Source organism: Dromaius novaehollandiae, chromosome 2 (genome assembly GCF_036370855.1).
Source record: "Dromaius novaehollandiae isolate bDroNov1 chromosome 2, bDroNov1.hap1, whole genome shotgun sequence".
Taxonomy (NCBI): domain Eukaryota; kingdom Metazoa; phylum Chordata; class Aves; order Casuariiformes; family Dromaiidae; genus Dromaius; species Dromaius novaehollandiae.
The window spans coordinates 167,109,065-167,126,142 of record NC_088099.1 but is presented as its reverse complement, the minus strand read 5'-3'; the positions used below and the strand labels follow the sequence as shown (position 1 = coordinate 167,126,142).

The following is a 17,078-nucleotide window of genomic DNA, read 5'->3' as shown; positions in this document are numbered from 1 at the left end:
GGATGAGCCCTCATGGAGGTCTCTGACGGCCAAGCTGAACTCGTACTGAAGCCTTTCCCACAGCACATGCAACACGATGTCTCTCCTCAACACCACTGTCTCTCACCACAGGACTGGTAGAAATAGGATTCTGTTCATGATCTTGGTCACACCAGCAAGTTTGGTTGGAAATGGCCAGTAGACTCAAATTGTGGGAAGGGGACACCAAAACTAAACCTTGACTTCAGCCAGCAGGCATGTGTGACAGCATACATGTCTATGTACAAAGTTTAAGCATACAGAGATCAGTGAGGAATGCTCTTCATGGGACTGTGTTTAGTCTGGGGCTGCAGGAGGCACAGGGAGACATGGGGGAATTGTTGCATCCCATGTCCTGTCCCAGCCTCCAGAGGGCTGAGCAAATCCTGAAGCAGAGACTCTGTGTAGGTCCTCTTTTGCATCAGCTCCAGGGTCTCAACATGAGCCTAAGGACCAGTAACCCGCATCCCTGCCCTTCAGAAGAACCAGTCTTTGGATTCAGGAGCGGGACCAGTGAAGTTGGATGGAGAAAATTTCTCATGCTCTTAGCTGTTTCTCCTGCTTTCAGTGCCATTTGCAGAGCTTCACCATCTTCTGGTTTGGGCATCTTCAACACAATGATAGTCAAAAACAAACAAACAAACTAACTAACAAGAAGTAAAGTGCCAACTTCCACCTAGTAAAAAGATAAACACCCAACCTAGCAGAGACCAGGGCATCTTTTTCTTCAGCCCAGGCAGGATTACAAAGCCAAGGACCTGCACCAGTAATTTTGGTCCTGCCACAGGACACAGGGAGGGATCAGACTGCCTTCCATTTGACAATCTTTTCAGCCCTGCATTTTGGGACGGTACCACACTTTCCACACGCACGTGTCCGCTGCCTTATCTTCTCCACACACACAAGCTGTTACAGCATTTCAGCTTGAGGAATCAGCACCAGGCGCTCTCTGTGTTTTTCTCCCCCGTTGCTGCTGGTGTTTGTACGGATCACAGCCCACATATCGCGGAGCAAGCACAGCTCAAACTACTCCAGCAATGACGGGACAGAGCGTCTGCCCCACCAGGGCAGCGCAGTTGGGCCAGGAGCCAGGAGCTGCAGGTTTCACCACTCCACATCCCTTCCCTTCATTATTACTTCCTAGCACTGGGAATACCCCAAGCCGGTAGCTGTTCATTTGACTGCACGGACGACTCATGGCCCACCGAGAGCATTCAGCTTAATGAGGTGTGTGACAATTATTGCACTATCAAAACTGGAGCCAGAGAACAAAAAGAAATATATTTAAACCCAACAGATCTGCAATTCTGGTGATGTGCTAAAGAACGTCCCTTCCCAGCCTGCCTGTCTTGCCCCGCCAGAAGGCTGACAAGCAGGATATTTATATCGGCCGTACGGTATCAGATTGTTGGCTGCAGCAAGTGCGAGGAGACGGCGCACCACGCAGAGAGGCAACAACTGGAGGTGACTTTGGTAGAGCCACCCCAGGGACACACAGATGCTGAATCCTCCCTGGGTTAATGTATCACAGAGCCACACTAAGTGATACCTGCTGAGAATCCAAAAACAGTTTTCCAATCTATTTAGCCCAGCCATGCTTCAGTGCTGGCTTGGGGGATGACGAGCTCACAGGAGCCAGAACCAGCACCAGTAGATGTTGCAAGATTACAACGACTATCACAGCACAGACAGGAAAATAAGGGAGAAAGGATGAGTTGCAGAGATGACTATGGTGCTCTGGAAGAAGCAGGAAATACTACTGCTCTGCCCAGCATTGAAGAAGATCAGTGTCACCTGGAGCATGCAGATCCACTTTCGGTTCTGTGTCTTGGAGCGGTCACAGACAAGCTCTCAAACTTGCAGAGCCTCCATTCCCAGCCTGTTCGGCAACGATCACAGCCCTGCTCCCCTCCTCACCCTGCTGTCTGCTGGATCTCTAAGGCAGCTGGGCTCTGTATAGTCCTTGCTAAGTCCCGATTTCAGCTGAAGTCTTTGGGAGCTGCATCAACATAACGAAAACAAGCACTGTAAAAAGGGAAATTCCCTTTTCAAGGAAACCTGGGGGAAACATAAGAGCCAGATTCACCAAGACAGATAGTTCTGTGCCAACGAATCCATAGAGGTCAGGCACCTCAAAGAGTGTTCAGGCACCTGAAAAGCTCCATCCTTTTCCCCTTGGAAAAATGTTGTTTTTTGTTTTGCAGCCTGCTATGATCATCTCAGTACATCAGATGCTCAGGGTAGGTGGTGAAAAGGTCTAGAAATGGCTCTGTGCATCCTTCCTTCAGAGACAGTAACATCTTCATTCTGATGTGACAGGAGTTACAGTTGTAAAGCCATGCCACAGTTGTGATGATTTTGAATCTGGTTTCTGGGTCTCCCTGCATCTAAATTTGACCCTCTATTCTCACACAAAACACTTTGGGGAATTTGCTATAGGTCCTGAATGTGAAAGATGCTGAACAATGATGAACTAAAAATAAAAATAAAGAACACGTAGCTGAAAGGCTGAGCCTTTCACCAGGCTGCCACTCATTAAATTACACATAAAAGTCCCCTCATAGCAATAATGGGAGTAGCTGCCTGTAAAACTCCCTCAGCAACAGGATGTAAATTCTACTGTTAGTCTCTCTGCCACAACAATAGTGCATTTTGACGGTAATTGCTGATGTTTCTGCATTTTGATCATGTCCACAAGCTGTTGAGTTCACAATGGAACTGATCCTTTTATTTTTCCCATTTTCCCCCCACTATCTCTCAAACAGGACATCTCCATACAGACACGTGTACAAGTGTGTTTAGTGCTGAAACAACAGCATGGACACATGAAATCTCTGCCTAGCCACTGGAAAGACCCCAGACCCTGCATATCTTGTGTCCATGCCTAATAGCAACATCTTTAATGATCCCAGAGCAAAGCAACGGGAGAGGCAGGGCTTGCGCAGCTCACAGAGTTCTGAATGTTTAAACCACCTCGGGATCTCCCTCCTTGGCTCCTAGGCAAGAGTTATCCACACTTCCCTCCCCCATAAAACACCCGGTGACCACACACACAAGGAACTTTCCCCTCCGGAGCTGCCCACATGGAGCCAGTGGGGATTCACTGCAGGAGACAAGGGGGATGAAGGTCCTCTGTTTGCAAGGTAGCAGGCTCTGGCCCATCTCCTTCTCTAGGAGCTTGGAAGAGGTGTCAGTTCCTGCTCAATGCTGCTCTGGCTTGGACTTAAGCTGGGAACGTGTCAGCTAAAATCCCCAATGCTTTTAGCAGTGCAGCATGGGAAAATCTCATCCTGAGAGCAGAAATCAGCTCTTCCTTGGCCCACATTTTGCTGGTGATCTCTCACTGTATCATAGCCCTGCTCTGATGGATGTACAGACTAGACAGCTGGGCAAATACAGACAGGACAGGAGCTGGAAAACAGCACACCTCCCCCAAGTACACACAGCGAGCCTATATCAGGAGGAAGGAGAGGCAAAGAAACTGAATCCATTCAACTCCCTTTCGCCTTTGGTTGGCAAATCCAAAAATGAGGCTTAAGCTAGGCTCCCTTTTCAACAAGCCCAGCTGTCCTTAACAGCCTGGGGGATTCCTGGTGGGAGGGATAGAGTCAAGTGTCCTAAGCAGAAGCTGAAGAGGTCAACAGAGAGGCTTGCAGCCTGCCCTGGGCAATTACTCACAGCTCTGTGTCAGTCCCTGAACTTTCACGGTTACTAAAGCTCACCACAAGCACAGGGAATCACTTAACAAATGATTTCTGCTCTGGTGGTGGTGGGGATTCAAGGGAAGTAAAATCATGCCATAAAACGTGATTTCTGCAGCAAGGAGGAATCTAGTTGGTTCATTCGACCCTATGCCTCTGGCCCCTCTTCCACAGCAGGGACTCCCCCGAGCAGTCACTCAGCCACTAGTCCAGGCAAAAGCTCAGACCTGCAGAAGAAACATCACATTCTGTCTGGCTAAACTGGCCAGGCATGAAGCAAAGCTCCCAAGAACAACCTGAGATCTGGAGAACGTGTCCTGCAGTGACAGATTTATGGAGTTCAGTCTCCTTAACGCAGCCAAGGTTAAGCAGCAACTTGTTCATGGGTCTATAAATACCACTACAGATAGTAGAGAATGGATGCTAGATGACTTCTTAATCTAGCAAAGGCATAAAAACACCTCAGGGTTGGAAGGTGAAATACCACTAAAGAGCAGAAGTGAAGTGAGGGACTGTGAGTCAGGGAGGAAGGACTGTATTTGTTCAGAGCAGTGGGCTTAACTAACCAATGGAAAAGTTTTCCAAGAAAGGCAAGAAATTCCCCAGCATTCAGGAGCAGCAATATCCTGACTGAATGTTTTCTGAAAACTAGAAAGTTCTACTTCAACCACAATTTTTAGTTCTTTTCTTGAAAGAACAGGTGAAATTGTCTGGGTGAGATATGTAACTGATCAGACTTGTCATTGTATAAGTCCCTCCAGCCCTGAAGCAAGTGACTCTTCAACTACTTTACCACTGAGCAATTAATAAATTTCAGGGGCACACAATTAACCCTGTTTTGCGATCAGCATCTTGGATCCCCTGGAGAGGGCCTGTGAAGACTGGAAGGGCTAGCACATGCTGGTTATCTTTTTGGGCCACCAATGCAAGAGTACTATAATGGCCTTCCAGGAGCAGATTACGTTGAGACAGAACTAATTAGTCATTCATTAAGTGCCTAACTCAGCACAGCACTTAAGCACTCACTTAACCTTCTTTCATTACAGTGTCACATCAGAATCCCTTTTAAAGCCCCAGCTCCATTTACAGGGAAGCTGGCTCACGTTTTGGAGGTCCACCAGGATTTTCAGACCTTCAGTCCTCCAGATCGTCACAGGGCCCCTTTTTTCTGGAAGTGCTCCAAACTGCAGCCTTCCAGGGCCCCTGCCCCTCGCCTGCCAGGGAGCCTATCCCAGGGATGCCAACTTGCATTCCCAAAGGAGGATTCGCCCCTAAACATCAGAACTTACAGCTTGTTTCTGCCTTCTTCCAACCTGGCTTGCGCCAGCCAAGGCAGGCCTGATGCTGCCCCAAATCTTCCCTCTTTAAGAGTTTTCCCCTAGAGAAATTCCCCCTGTTCAAAGCCTTCATGGTACAGCACCTTGAGGTAACTGCAACAAGAACGGGAAAAATGGTGGGTGGTCTGCAGCTGCCAATACATTTCCAGGCATATCCTGCTGATCGTCAGGATGAGCTCCATGTGCAGCAAGACACCAAAATATCTTCTGCCGCCTCTGCACCCTGACAGATTCTTCCCGCCCCCACCACTGCCTGCTGTAACCTCTGCAACGTCTGCGTGGGAGAGCAAGTGCGAAGGGGGTGTTTCACTAAACGTAGGAGAAAAAAAAAACCTTTAGGATTAATTAAAAAAATATTTTCACCCCAACAGATCTCAGACAAGGAGTCTTTTTTTGGGATGAAGGCAGAGTCACTTTGTTAAGTATCACTCTGAATGTCCACAGATGTCCCTGTGTACCTGTACCAGGTGTAAATTCATTGGCCGTGAGTGAAATCAGACTGGCAGTTAGGTTTCTTTGTGTCACAGAAGTGATAGCAAATGAGCAAATCCAGTGGGAAAAAAAAAAAAAACAAAAAACCCTGATGTGTTGAGACAGAGCTTGGTCTTTGGTAAAAGGGATTGTATAAGCAGGCTCCAATCCTCTGCTCCCACAGGCATGCAAGTTTCCTTCAGCAGAGAGGCCTGCCATTGGAAAATAAAAAATAAATAAATAAAAAGACATAGGGCAGAGTGGAGGATATGGTCAGAGAAGGACAGTGCTGACACCTCCCCACCGCTGTGTTTGTTCTAGCTGTCCTTGCAGCGGGATGCCTCAGCCTGCAGCAGTGGTTAGCCCTTCTGCCATGAATTTCCTTGACGTGAGTGTCCCAGCAGCTCTGGAGTGACAAGGTCGGTGCACCCACTTCACAGCCGCAGCAGGGAAATCTGTGCTTGAGACTGAGCAATGGCTTGGTCGGCAGCAGAACTTGTATCTCCTGGTCTGTTCTTCAGCCGTGAAAGCCAGCGTCCAGCCTACCAGGTCTATTCTTGGACTGCTCTTGAGTGACTCCAGAGAGCAGGGAGAGGAAACCATCTAATCCATCCGGCAGCCACATGCATTCTCCATCCTTCGGGATACAACTGACCCAACATGGGGAGCGCACCTTTTCGAAGGGATATCACATATTTTACGAGCCACAGCACCTCCCAGAGAAACAGCACGTCTCCTTCCAAAGCAGTGCCTCACTGTAGCTTTAGTAAATTTACACCCACCCACTTGCTTTGGATATGTCCCAGGTGTAGAAGAGAGACATCAGGAAAAGTCAGGCTCCACATTTTGGGATGGTATTTGGGTATCTGGCAATTTTTTACTTGCCTCAAAATTCATCAGACTAGACTAGTACAACACACACATACACATGTTTGAAGATGAAAGTGTCAAGAGCTCAGAAAACAACAAATGACTCAGGAAGCAGCAGGAAAAAAAGAAAGCTTGCAAAAAAAAAACTGTTGCAAATACAATCAGAACAATAACAGTAATCACCACCACCAGCAACGCTAGGAATTTGGGAACCCTATCAAAATGTTCCACCCACAAAATCCTGCTAAAAGATCACTGGTTCTGTGTCCAAATTGGATCTCGCCTCCACCTTCCTGATCAAGCCTTTGCAAAAATCAAAATAGACAGAGTGACAGACAGAGCAGCACATGGAGAGGCCCGGCGCCCTGCAAGTGTTGTTTCCATGTAGATGGCATTGCACCAGTGAAGATGCTAATTCTGCATCTTCAAAATGGGGGAGATGTGAGCAGCCAGTAAAAAATTATCTGCACTCTCTACAAATATTTGACACCCAAAAAGAATTTTGGTTCAACTACCTCTGAGCTTCTTTCATATTTATTTTCTGGGAACATTCAAGCACTCAAGCTGAACTGGGAGAGATCTTTACAAAAGCCAATATTAAGCTTGAATGCTCCAGGATTTGCTGAAAATCTTATTTAAAATTTCACCTTTGGTTGCAATGAAAAAGGTCATGCTGCTTGAGTTGAATGCATAAATCATCCAATCAGCAAATACAAAGCATGACACATGACTTACGAAGCTCATTTCACTCCGAGGAGACAGCCACACGATACTCTGCACAAAGTGCTCACAGAGGAGGAAAGGGCATTGCTAAGAAATCTGAGATCTGAGGAACGAATATTGCAGTGTGCTCGTAACCAGGGAAGGAGGCACTGCTGAAGTCCTAATTTGCAGGATTTATGGCTCAGCTGTGTGTCTTCACATATTGATTCACAGATCAGTGAGAAACAAAATCTCCCCCAAAATGCACTGACGGAAGCACTAATACCTGATCATATACTAATCGCTCAGCTAACTCCAAACTGAGGTCTGCAAGAAAATCACATTGCACAGGTTGGACTTGTGCCTGATAACCTCCTTCCTATTGCGAGTGAATCTGGCCTCTTTCCACTCCCAGAAATGTATAGAAGTTCTCTTCTGAGTGGGAGTGTCTGATAAAGCCAGGCAGAAACCACCAAGTCCAGAACCAGCCAGATACAAACTTTCTTCTGGTGGCAGAGGACATTTGAATCTGGCATTTCAAGGAGACAAGACCCTGGGGTGTAATTCAGGAGTGGGTCTGAACTTTGCAAAATTGGAGGCTCCCCCTGCTTCTGCCCAGATTCCTATTTAGTATCACACCTCCGTTTTACATAACCTGCCTGCTGGCAGGTGGGACGGGAACTGAGAATAAATATATCAGAGTGGATCTGACACAGGCACTAAAATAGAGGCTCTGCTTTCTGACCCTCCAATTCCCTTCTACTTTGCATGGCACCCTACCTCTGACAGATCCTGCTTCAGATCACTGCAAAGGGCGTTTCCATCCCCAGAACAACACCTAAAGGTTAAGCAGCTGTGACACACGCAGAGATCAGATCTCAGGAGCATCTCATCCTTCGTCGTTTCTGCCATGCCCCCTCTGCCTCCTCCACTCCCTCTCCTTCCATTGCCTCCCAGCAGGCACAGCCTATGCCACACTCACTCAAGATCATGGGGAAAATGAAACACAGGAGCTGATGAAACACCTGAGGAATGAGCCACAAAGAAGGCTCCTAGTAACCCCATGCAAGCAGCATTCAGTTTGGGGGGGGGGGGGGGGAAGGGGTGTTTTTGTTTGTTTGTTGGGTTTTTTTGAAAGAAGGAAAATGAAACCAAGACTAAATGAGCATGCTTTCTGTTGGCATTCACTTGAACTGAGCCTGGGAGATAAGTGTTTCCCATGAATTAAAATGGGTGATAGGGGTACTGAGTGCAACCTGCGTCAGGAGGTAACTTGGATCCTGGCTCTTCTAGGACATCTTTCTGTTGGAAAGCTGCTCGCCTTCAGGTTAAGACTCTCCTCTCAGCAGCTCTGAGGCTGCAGGATAAGTAAAACAAATGAGGCATCAGCTCTGGGAACTAATGAAGCAATCTGGGACACGTTCGGGGAAAGTGCTCTGCATTCCAGTGACACGTTAATAAAGAGCCACCGGGGGTTACCAGACCTGCTTATCAATTAGAAAAGAAGGTTTTCATACCAGACATCCATAGACTCAGATACAGCAATGACCAGGACTGTGGGACCTGGGAGAGAGACACCAACTAGCCCTTCCTCCCAAACGCCTCCAGGCAGGTAGCCGCATTCCACTTACCTAGGGACTCCACTCCGCTGCTGTCCTTTGGACTGCTCATGCAGTTCTCCAAGTAAATCCCATCCTTATAGCAATCTTCCTTCTTCTTTGTGAACCCCAGGATCTCGCTGGCCTGATCTAGGACCTCACCTCCTGAGCAAGAACACGGAGTCTGCATAATGCCACAAGGGTGGGAGCTGCTGCTGATGGCCAAGCACGCATCCAGCCACTTGCAGAGCATCTGGCAAGCAGCTTTGCTAGGGTTCCTGTTGCCCACCACGAGGTACTCCACTGAGAAGTCCCTCTCCTGAGCCTTCGTGGGCTTCCATCGCACAGGCACATTCTCCACCCCTGGCGGCGTGGTCTGTTTCATCTGGAGGAACTGCTTGTTGGACTGGAGGAAGGCATAGCGGGTGGACCCGTCACAGAGCTTCAACACATCATCGAAGCTCTCCATGCCCAGGTAGGTGCGGGTGGACTCCAGGAAGGAGTCGAACTGGTAGGTGCGGATGTGCTGGTGGTCACATACGCTGGTAGGTTTCAGGATCTTCATGTACAATGTGTACCTCCGAGGGTCAGGGTTCTGGATAATCCAAGAGCAGAGAGAGGAGTTCAACGGGAAGACAGCGAAGGAGGAGAAATACCCAAAGAATTTCCCCTGGACCAAAGTGGTGCAGGGAGCTTGTGCCAGGTCCAGAGCGACCACGGTCCACACAAAGTAGAGTGGCGATACCAAAAGCAGGTTCAGGGTAGATCCAATGCTCCTCATCCTAGGTCTCTGGTCCTCTGGAACTCAAAGTAAATGTCAAGCAGGTGCCAGATCCTGGACATAACAGGGACCAGCTTAGCGGAAAAGTGAGAGTTTAAGAGGCTCTGGATCCGAAATCAATCCAATCCTCCCATGTCTGGATTTGAGCTCCCTCCTGTGGCCATAAACAACACCTGGAAAAAGGGAAGGGAGTGAGGAGGGGAGAGAAACAGAAGAGATTTGAGGGTTTTTTTTTTTTTGGGATTAACCCTTTGCAAGGCAGAGAATCAGCACAGCACCCCATACCCCAGCTCATCCCCCCGGCAGAGGATGCAGCCCCACATTGCTGTCCCCACGCTAGGTGAGAGGGTGTCCCCATCCCTGGGCTGTCCCAGCCCCCATGTGTCTACATGCCGAGAGGGTCCTAGCTGCAACCAGGAGCGGGGGACAGCACAACTGTGACCCCCCCTCGTGGGTGCCCTCTGCCCGCAGAGTGCCCCTCTGCTTAGCCAGGCAGAGAATTTGCAGTGATTTCCAACCCTTTCCCCAAAGACAACCCCATCAACCTCTGCTTTAGGGAGAATCCCTCCTCTCCCCCCACCATCCTTACTGACCCGGGAAGCTGGTTCAACACAGGTGACGCTGCTCCAGGCTGCACTTGGGGAAGGCTGGGCTGGAGGCAGCCGTGGGCAGCTGAGCTCTGCCTCCTCTCTTTCTCCTGCCAGCTTGTTTTTGCTCCTCTCTCTCTCTCTCTCTCTCCTTTTCACTCTCCTCCCTCCTTCTTTTCCACCAAACCAGCACAGGGAAACAGAGTTGTTACACAGAGCCCCTAATCCTGGGCTAACTCTTGAGCCCAAATAGGTAAGGCAGGGCTGGAGGGAGCCTTGCAACCAGCACAAGGAAAAAATGGGGAGGGGAGGGTGCTGCTTTGTGTCTTCCCACATAACAAGTGTCACCCTGCCTTGCACCTCTGCATGCAGGACATCCCAAAGCCCGCAGTGCTGCTCTGGGATCTTTGGCAGAGGTACCAGGCAGCAGCTCTGCAGGGTCAGAGTGTTCCCTACCACCCCTGGTCCCCCAGGACTCTTTCAAAGAAGTGACAGTCCTCCTGTGCCCCCCTCTGTGAGCCCATCTTTGCAGTCCCTTGTAGCCCAAATCCCCTTTCAGCCCCCATGCTCAGATCCCCCGTCCTGCTCTCCATGCCTGGGAGACCCTTGTGCCCTCTGCACTCTTCGAAGTCTCTTTCTTACCCACGACAGTGACCCTCCTGCATTCTCTCCCCTCCCTTCTCCCCCCCCTTTCTTGGGGGGGAGACAGAAGAAGCAGCACCATCAGCCTCAGCACCCTCTTCATGCCCCACATGTGGTGTGCATCCCCCTCCCTTAGGGGACCATTTTAGGGGAGGTGGCCTGTTACTAGATATTGGGGTTGAGAGGGAGGAGGGCCAGATGCCAGATGCAGGACTTCTCTCAGTGCTGGCCATCCAGCCATCGCTCCTTTTCCTTCTTGCCTTTCCAGTCACTTTCCTGGTTGTTCCTTTGCTGCCCTTTTGGCCCACTCAAGGGAGGGAAATTCAGGAGTTTCCCCCTGGGTGAGGGTTGTCCTAGCCTGCTGTCTCCAAATCACGTCTGTTGCCCGACTTCAGAAGGCAAATCTGACCCCAAGGGTTTCACCTACTAAGTGTGAACTACTGCCTTGATTTCAAGGGGCCTCCATGGTCTACAGCCAGGGCTCAGGGTCTCTGCATTGAAGACCTGGGTGCAAGCATCCAGACTTCTGAGCCACTAATATTGTCCTGCCCTGCAACCCAGAAATAGCTCAGATCAACTGGGACACATTTCTCAAAGATCAGGGACCAGGCTGACGCTGCCAGAAAGGAATTAGGGTCAAAGTCATGCCCAGGCCACAATCTGTCCACACTACCCATCTCCCCTCCTGCCCTCTCCCACCCTGCTGCTGGGTTCTCCCTTCCCAGATTTCAAACAGAGGAAGCTTTTATAGTGCACAGACAAATTCTCAGCGAATCTAGAATTCATGCAGCTAAACACTCTCCTGCCTCCCAGGAGAGACTTTAAAACTAGAGATGAAGCCCCTCGACCATCCTGTACATGTGAGAGGAGATAAGAATCCAAATGCAGCAGCTTCACATGCTCCTTTGGTTTCTCTCCCCTATATAGCTCAAAGTACTGTCTCTGCATCCCCCTTCCTTCAAAAAGCCTTTTCTGGGGAGGAAAGAGTTAGGAAATTAAAAAGTCAGATCTGTTATTTGCAAATGGGGTTTCAGTGGAGCTTCAAATCACTGCAGTCTTTGCTAGCAGATTCCTAAGTGTCTGTTAGACCTGACACTAATCAGCATGAATTCCAAATGCATTTGTACTTAATTTTTTTAGAAGTCCGATTCCCAGCCCTGACATTGGTTTGCAGCTTGCAAAACTCCGCAGTGCAAATTGCACCGTGCCAGATTCCTGGATGTCTCGAGGACTGGATTTCAGGAAAGCCGCCTGCTTAGCAGATGCAAAACAATGCTTAGTCGCAACGAAAATCACAGGCATACATTTCCAGAGAGGTCATCCTGATTAGCAGTAGGGGTTGCCTCAAAATGACTGTAAATGCTTTAAATATCAGCTCAGAGAGTGAAGGATCCCTGCTTAACTGGGTCTTGGGAAGGGAATGGAGATGAGGGGATAGCCAGTTCACCTCTCTTTCGCTTTCAGGCAGTCCCTAGTAAGCAGCTCACGCTGTTTGGAAGTGGTCACAGCATTTGCAAAGCCAGCGTCTACCGGACCTTCACAGTGATGAGCCAGCCAGGATAATCTTAACCTCTGGTCCAGTCCGCCAAGAAACATCCCTCTCCCCCTCGGAAGCAAGAGCCAGCCGCGGCTCCATAGCAACGAGATGATTAGGAGACAGGGTTGCGACGGGCTGTGCTGAGATCCAGTCCCGAATGGTGACTTCAGCGCGTGGGATTCAGCCCAAGTCCCCTGCCCTCTGCGAACCTGATTTTCTCACGCCGGGCACAACCCTGCTGCTGAATAAGGATGCAGCATGCACAAATTGCATCCCCCCTCTCCCTCCTCCCCCGCCAACCCCTCTCCTGGAAAAGCACCGTAAAAGCCAGCAAACTTTAACTAAACAGACCTGTTAATGGGACGCTGTGTTACGGTTGTTAGGTCTCAGAATTGATTTCCCCTGAATGCAGTCCCATCTGGAAGGTTTTACCATAAGGAACATAAACATATTTTTTCTCCTTCAACTGATCCTTGCTGAAGTGGGAATCTTTTTTTTAAAGCAGAAGAGGTAAGTAGACAAACACCCCTCAACACCTGCATCTTTGGCTCAACATGTATCAGATGCAGTGGTGAGGGAAGACGCAATAGGCAGCTGTGTTTCAGCAAAGAAGCAGCTCCTCCATGCTTTAATCCAGTAAAATCCCAAGACAGGGATGTACACAAGAGATTGCAACCTGCAGATGGGGAGGTGATGTCTAAATGCATGGGAACGTTCCAGTGCCGGGCACCATGTACCTATGCGCACATGGGCTAATTTGCCCAAGTCCCCAAGGTAGCCACATCAGCAGTCTAGGTAGCCTTACTGTGCCTGGGAGACATCCCTGCCTGATCCTGTCCCTTGGCTCCAGCTTGGAGAACATGTTACCTCTCCTGCCTTTCTCTTCCAACTCCACACTTAGGAGACCACTCTGGCAGAGAAGTCCTGGCAGGTGAAAAGCTTGAGGACAGCAGGTGAAGTACCTTGGGCTGTGCCTTGTCTGCATTTCTCAAGGACAAAAGGAAGGGCAAAAATTTGCCTTCTTGGTGTGTGCCCCTGCCAGGAGGCAGGTTTTCATTACAAGCAACCTAGAGAAAGCAGCTAGGTTTGGCCCCAAAGTAGCTTCACCCTGCCCTGGTTTAACTGTGTGGATGCTAGAGGTGATGAAGCAGAGGGTTATGAAGATGTGCCAACAGCCTGCATGGCCCGCACACCCTCACATGACTGCCCAGAGCCACAGCAGTTGTTTTTCACCTCCTTTTGCTGAGCATTTGTCACACTGCAGCACTTCCCAACCCGCTGGGAGTTCAGAAGCCCACTGTGCCGGGCACAGTTCGGAAACACAGCACAAGACAGGTCTTCTCAATCTAGACAAACCCAGGCAGGAACCAAGTCACACACTGCAGCTGGAGCCTGGACTACCAAAGGTGTGTGCGTACCTAGTTTGCACTGGTTCCAGTGAATTTTGGAGCCTCAAAGCCTTGGAGAGCTGAGTTTGAACCCTAAATTCCCCTACAGTAATGCTGAGCACTGAACCAAGACCATCTGGGCACGAGACCAGAGATTTTCACCACCCTCATGTCCCTGCTTGCTTTCTGCATGGGAGTATATCCGTGGGCCCCAAGGATGCCCCACATCCATCCCAGGGATCCCAACTGCGTTTTGTGCTTGGCAGGTCTGTGCCTTGCACAGTGTCCACCCACCCCGGGCCAGGGGGACCACTTGGTCATGCAGGTGACACAGGACTTTGGGTGCAGCAGGCCAGATCTGGCCAAGGGAGGGCACTCTTTCATGTGCTCCCCCACCACCACCAAAAAAAAAGAAAAAAGGACTGCAAAAAAGGCATCCTTCCACACTGCTTTCCACTGGACCTCTCAAAACACCCTTGCCTTGATCTGCCCCCATTAGCTCAGATGCGGCCAGCTCCCCTTTCCCTGCACACTGGCTCAGACATGCTCTCTTCCAGGGTATAATTCCCTCTGGTTTTCCTTCTCCTGCTGTTGGCACACGGCTGACATCCTAGCAGAGTGAAATCAACTCTGATCAAGCTAATCCTCCTTTCCTGGTGTTTCCCGTTTCCCTGTAAGAAATCCCTGGATATCAAACAAAATACCCCTTCTGACAGAGGCCAAAAACTGCATGGCCCTGAAAAACTCAGATTCCTATCACTCTGAGAAAATGTGGGAAGGAATATGCTCTGCCCTTATTCACAAGGAACTGCTAGCAGAAAAAGCTAGAACTGCCTGAAATTTTCTTTTCTTGATCCCGAGGCAAGCGAGCAAAGCACTCTGGAAATGCCTGGAGAAACAACGCAGCAGCAGTCGCCCAGCAGTTCACGGACACCCCAAGAAGGGACCGGACGAGGCTGACATTTGGCTGCAGTGGGCTACGCCAGGTTGTGAGGCTGGGAGTTAGCCTGCCTGGCACCTAGACAGGGATGGGGCTTGGACCCATCCTGGAGCAGTGCCTCTTCCATCAAAACAGTGGTTAGGTTTTTACCTACTTCTTATTTATTTTTATTTTTTAATGATCTGCCAGTTTTCCTTCTCTTCTGTCTTCTATCAGGCATTCCTTCTGGGGAAGATGGCTTCACTCTGGCCTTTCCCAGCAACAGTCTATCTATAAAGATTTCTGCTTATTTTCTGGCACATCAAAATCCAGCAAAAATTAGGACACAAAAGTGCAAGAGGACGGGTTGACGGGTATTACAGGACTGGGAAATTCTTTAGGACTCTCTCTAACTTAAGTGTACATGCACCTTCCAGAGAGGCTTCTCAACAGCATGGGTCACACTGCAAGAAGGATGCTGAACCAGCACAACCCAGTTGACTTCAGCAGCCCTGTCCCAGCTCACTGGAGCAGGATCTAGCCTGGCAGTGATCAGAGTTGTGCATATCCTGTAACTACGCAAGCACTGCACGAGCCTTTGGCCAAAATCCTGAGAGCTGGACTCAGACAAATCTGCGTTGGAAAGCAAAAGGAAGCAGACACGAGTCAGAGACACAAGTGTCCAGGCCTGTCCCCATCCTGCTATTTCACTGTCCAAGAACACGTCTCTGCATGTACCCTCACGGCCTGGCACGCTTGCTCTGCCACTACAGAGACTGATGTACTGCCTACAGCATCTATCCATCTCAGTTTCCTGAGTGCTGAGAAAACCTGATTCTCACCTGTCTGCCCTGCTAATAAATGATATCTATACACTCTAGCATCTTTCATCTCAAAAAGTTTTCAAATCCAACCTGGAAAGGCACCCACTTTGGGGGTGGCTTCCAGCAGTCCTGTACCAGCCTGCAGGAACAGCACAAAAATGGTGGAGAATATTTGGTCCCATGGGACCAATGGCACACAAGGCTGTGGGCCGGTTACCCAGCCCCTACCTCTATCCATCCCCCATGGATGAACGTGCAGAGCTACAGAGCATCGTGGCAGGAGGGTTGTTTTGTAGGATGAGCAATGCATGTTGGACCTGAGAGCATCCAGCAAAATAGCCCTGGGGAAAACCAGCATTTGGATGGGGAAGTGCTTGCAGCAGCATGGGAGGGTGGCGGGACATCCGTCCCGGAGCAAGCACATGAGTGTCCACGGGGAGCGGGCTGGGTTTCATCATCTCAGCAGCAGAATAAACAAGCCCAAGGCACAGTCCCAGGCTCTGTCTCTCATGCCGCATTTCCCCAAGGCTATAAGGCTGCTTCCAAATTAATCTGAGCCCCAGAGTCGATTGGAGTCGACAGATCTGGCTGTCAGCTGCTCGTGCACAGCCTCATTTCAACTTTCAATGGCAGGAGGAGAGGATTTGGGGAAAGGGAGAGTTGAGAGGTGAAGTCTAGAAATGGACCATATTGAGGGGCCCCAAGAGGTTTCTAACAGCAATGAGAAAACCTGGAAGCCCCTGGTTAACCCCTCGTTAATCGAAGTTAACCCCTTGATGATTAAACCATCCAGCAGGATGGACACCATTGGGCGGGGGGGTCAGAGGCCCAGTTTTAATCCTGGCTTCCAGTTTTAATCAAGACCAAACTGTGCCTCAGTTTTCCCACATAAAAAGATGGATGTAAGAGCACTTCTCAGCTTTTTTTTTCAGTGCTCTGTGATCTGAGAATTTCCAGAAAAGTGCTAAAGATGGGAATTCACTTCGATGTCAGATTAACATACAAAGACCAAGGTCTGAACTCGAGAACGTTAACTGAAGATGTGACCATGACTAAAACTCTTAGGCAGAGGAGTAGGTGAGTTAAGCTCCATTCCTGTGTCTGTATGTTTTTATCAGTCACTGGACTGAAGAGCCAAGCAGCAAGACTTGACCCTAAAATCTAGGGCCCAGAAACCCTTTCACAGAAAAAAGCCCAGCAGACAAGGAGGACCAGATGTGCTCCATCTGGCTGCAGATGTGGCTGCATAAGGGAACCGAGCCCGGGGCTCCACAGCATCCTATTCTTGATCTAACACAGCCTCAGACAGATGTTATGTGTACTTTGTGTCTTTTAAATATCCCCTCAGCCTGAGCTGCAGCTATATTTGCCCACAGCTTTCCTCCACCCAAGTACAATCTTATTGGCGTGGCTGGCTGGGAACACACCAGGACCGGGAGTTTCTCAAGGATGGTGTATGTTGTAGGGTTGTAGGGTAACCCATGCAAAGCAAAGCTGAGGAGCCTGCAGGGTTCTTGGCAGAAGCCACCTCATGGATCTTATCCTAACGTCAACATCTTTCTCTGCCTCAGTTTCCCATGAGCAAAGCAAACATAAGCCCCAGTTAAAAGGTAGATGTCCTCACTAGGAGCAATGCACATGGCCAGAAACACCCTGGATTCTCCCCAGCAAATCCTAGGAACGTCCCGCTGCTTATTTCTGTC

General features: G+C 49.5%; 1 protein-coding gene across 4 annotated transcripts in view; it reads right to left on the bottom strand.

Moving 5' to 3' along the window:
* Positions 1 to 17,078, bottom strand: part of ADGRB1 (adhesion G protein-coupled receptor B1) — a 279,985-nt gene that overhangs the window by 193,752 nt on the left and 69,155 nt on the right. For all 4 annotated transcript variants that reach the window (XM_026113657.2, XM_064507937.1, XM_064507938.1 and 1 more), the window contains exon 2: positions 8,731 to 9,651. In XM_026113657.2, coding sequence (XP_025969442.2) covers positions 8,731 to 9,478 — 748 coding nt within the window. In that variant the 5' untranslated portion in view covers positions 9,479 to 9,651. The remainder of the gene's footprint in view (positions 1 to 8,730; positions 9,652 to 17,078) is intronic.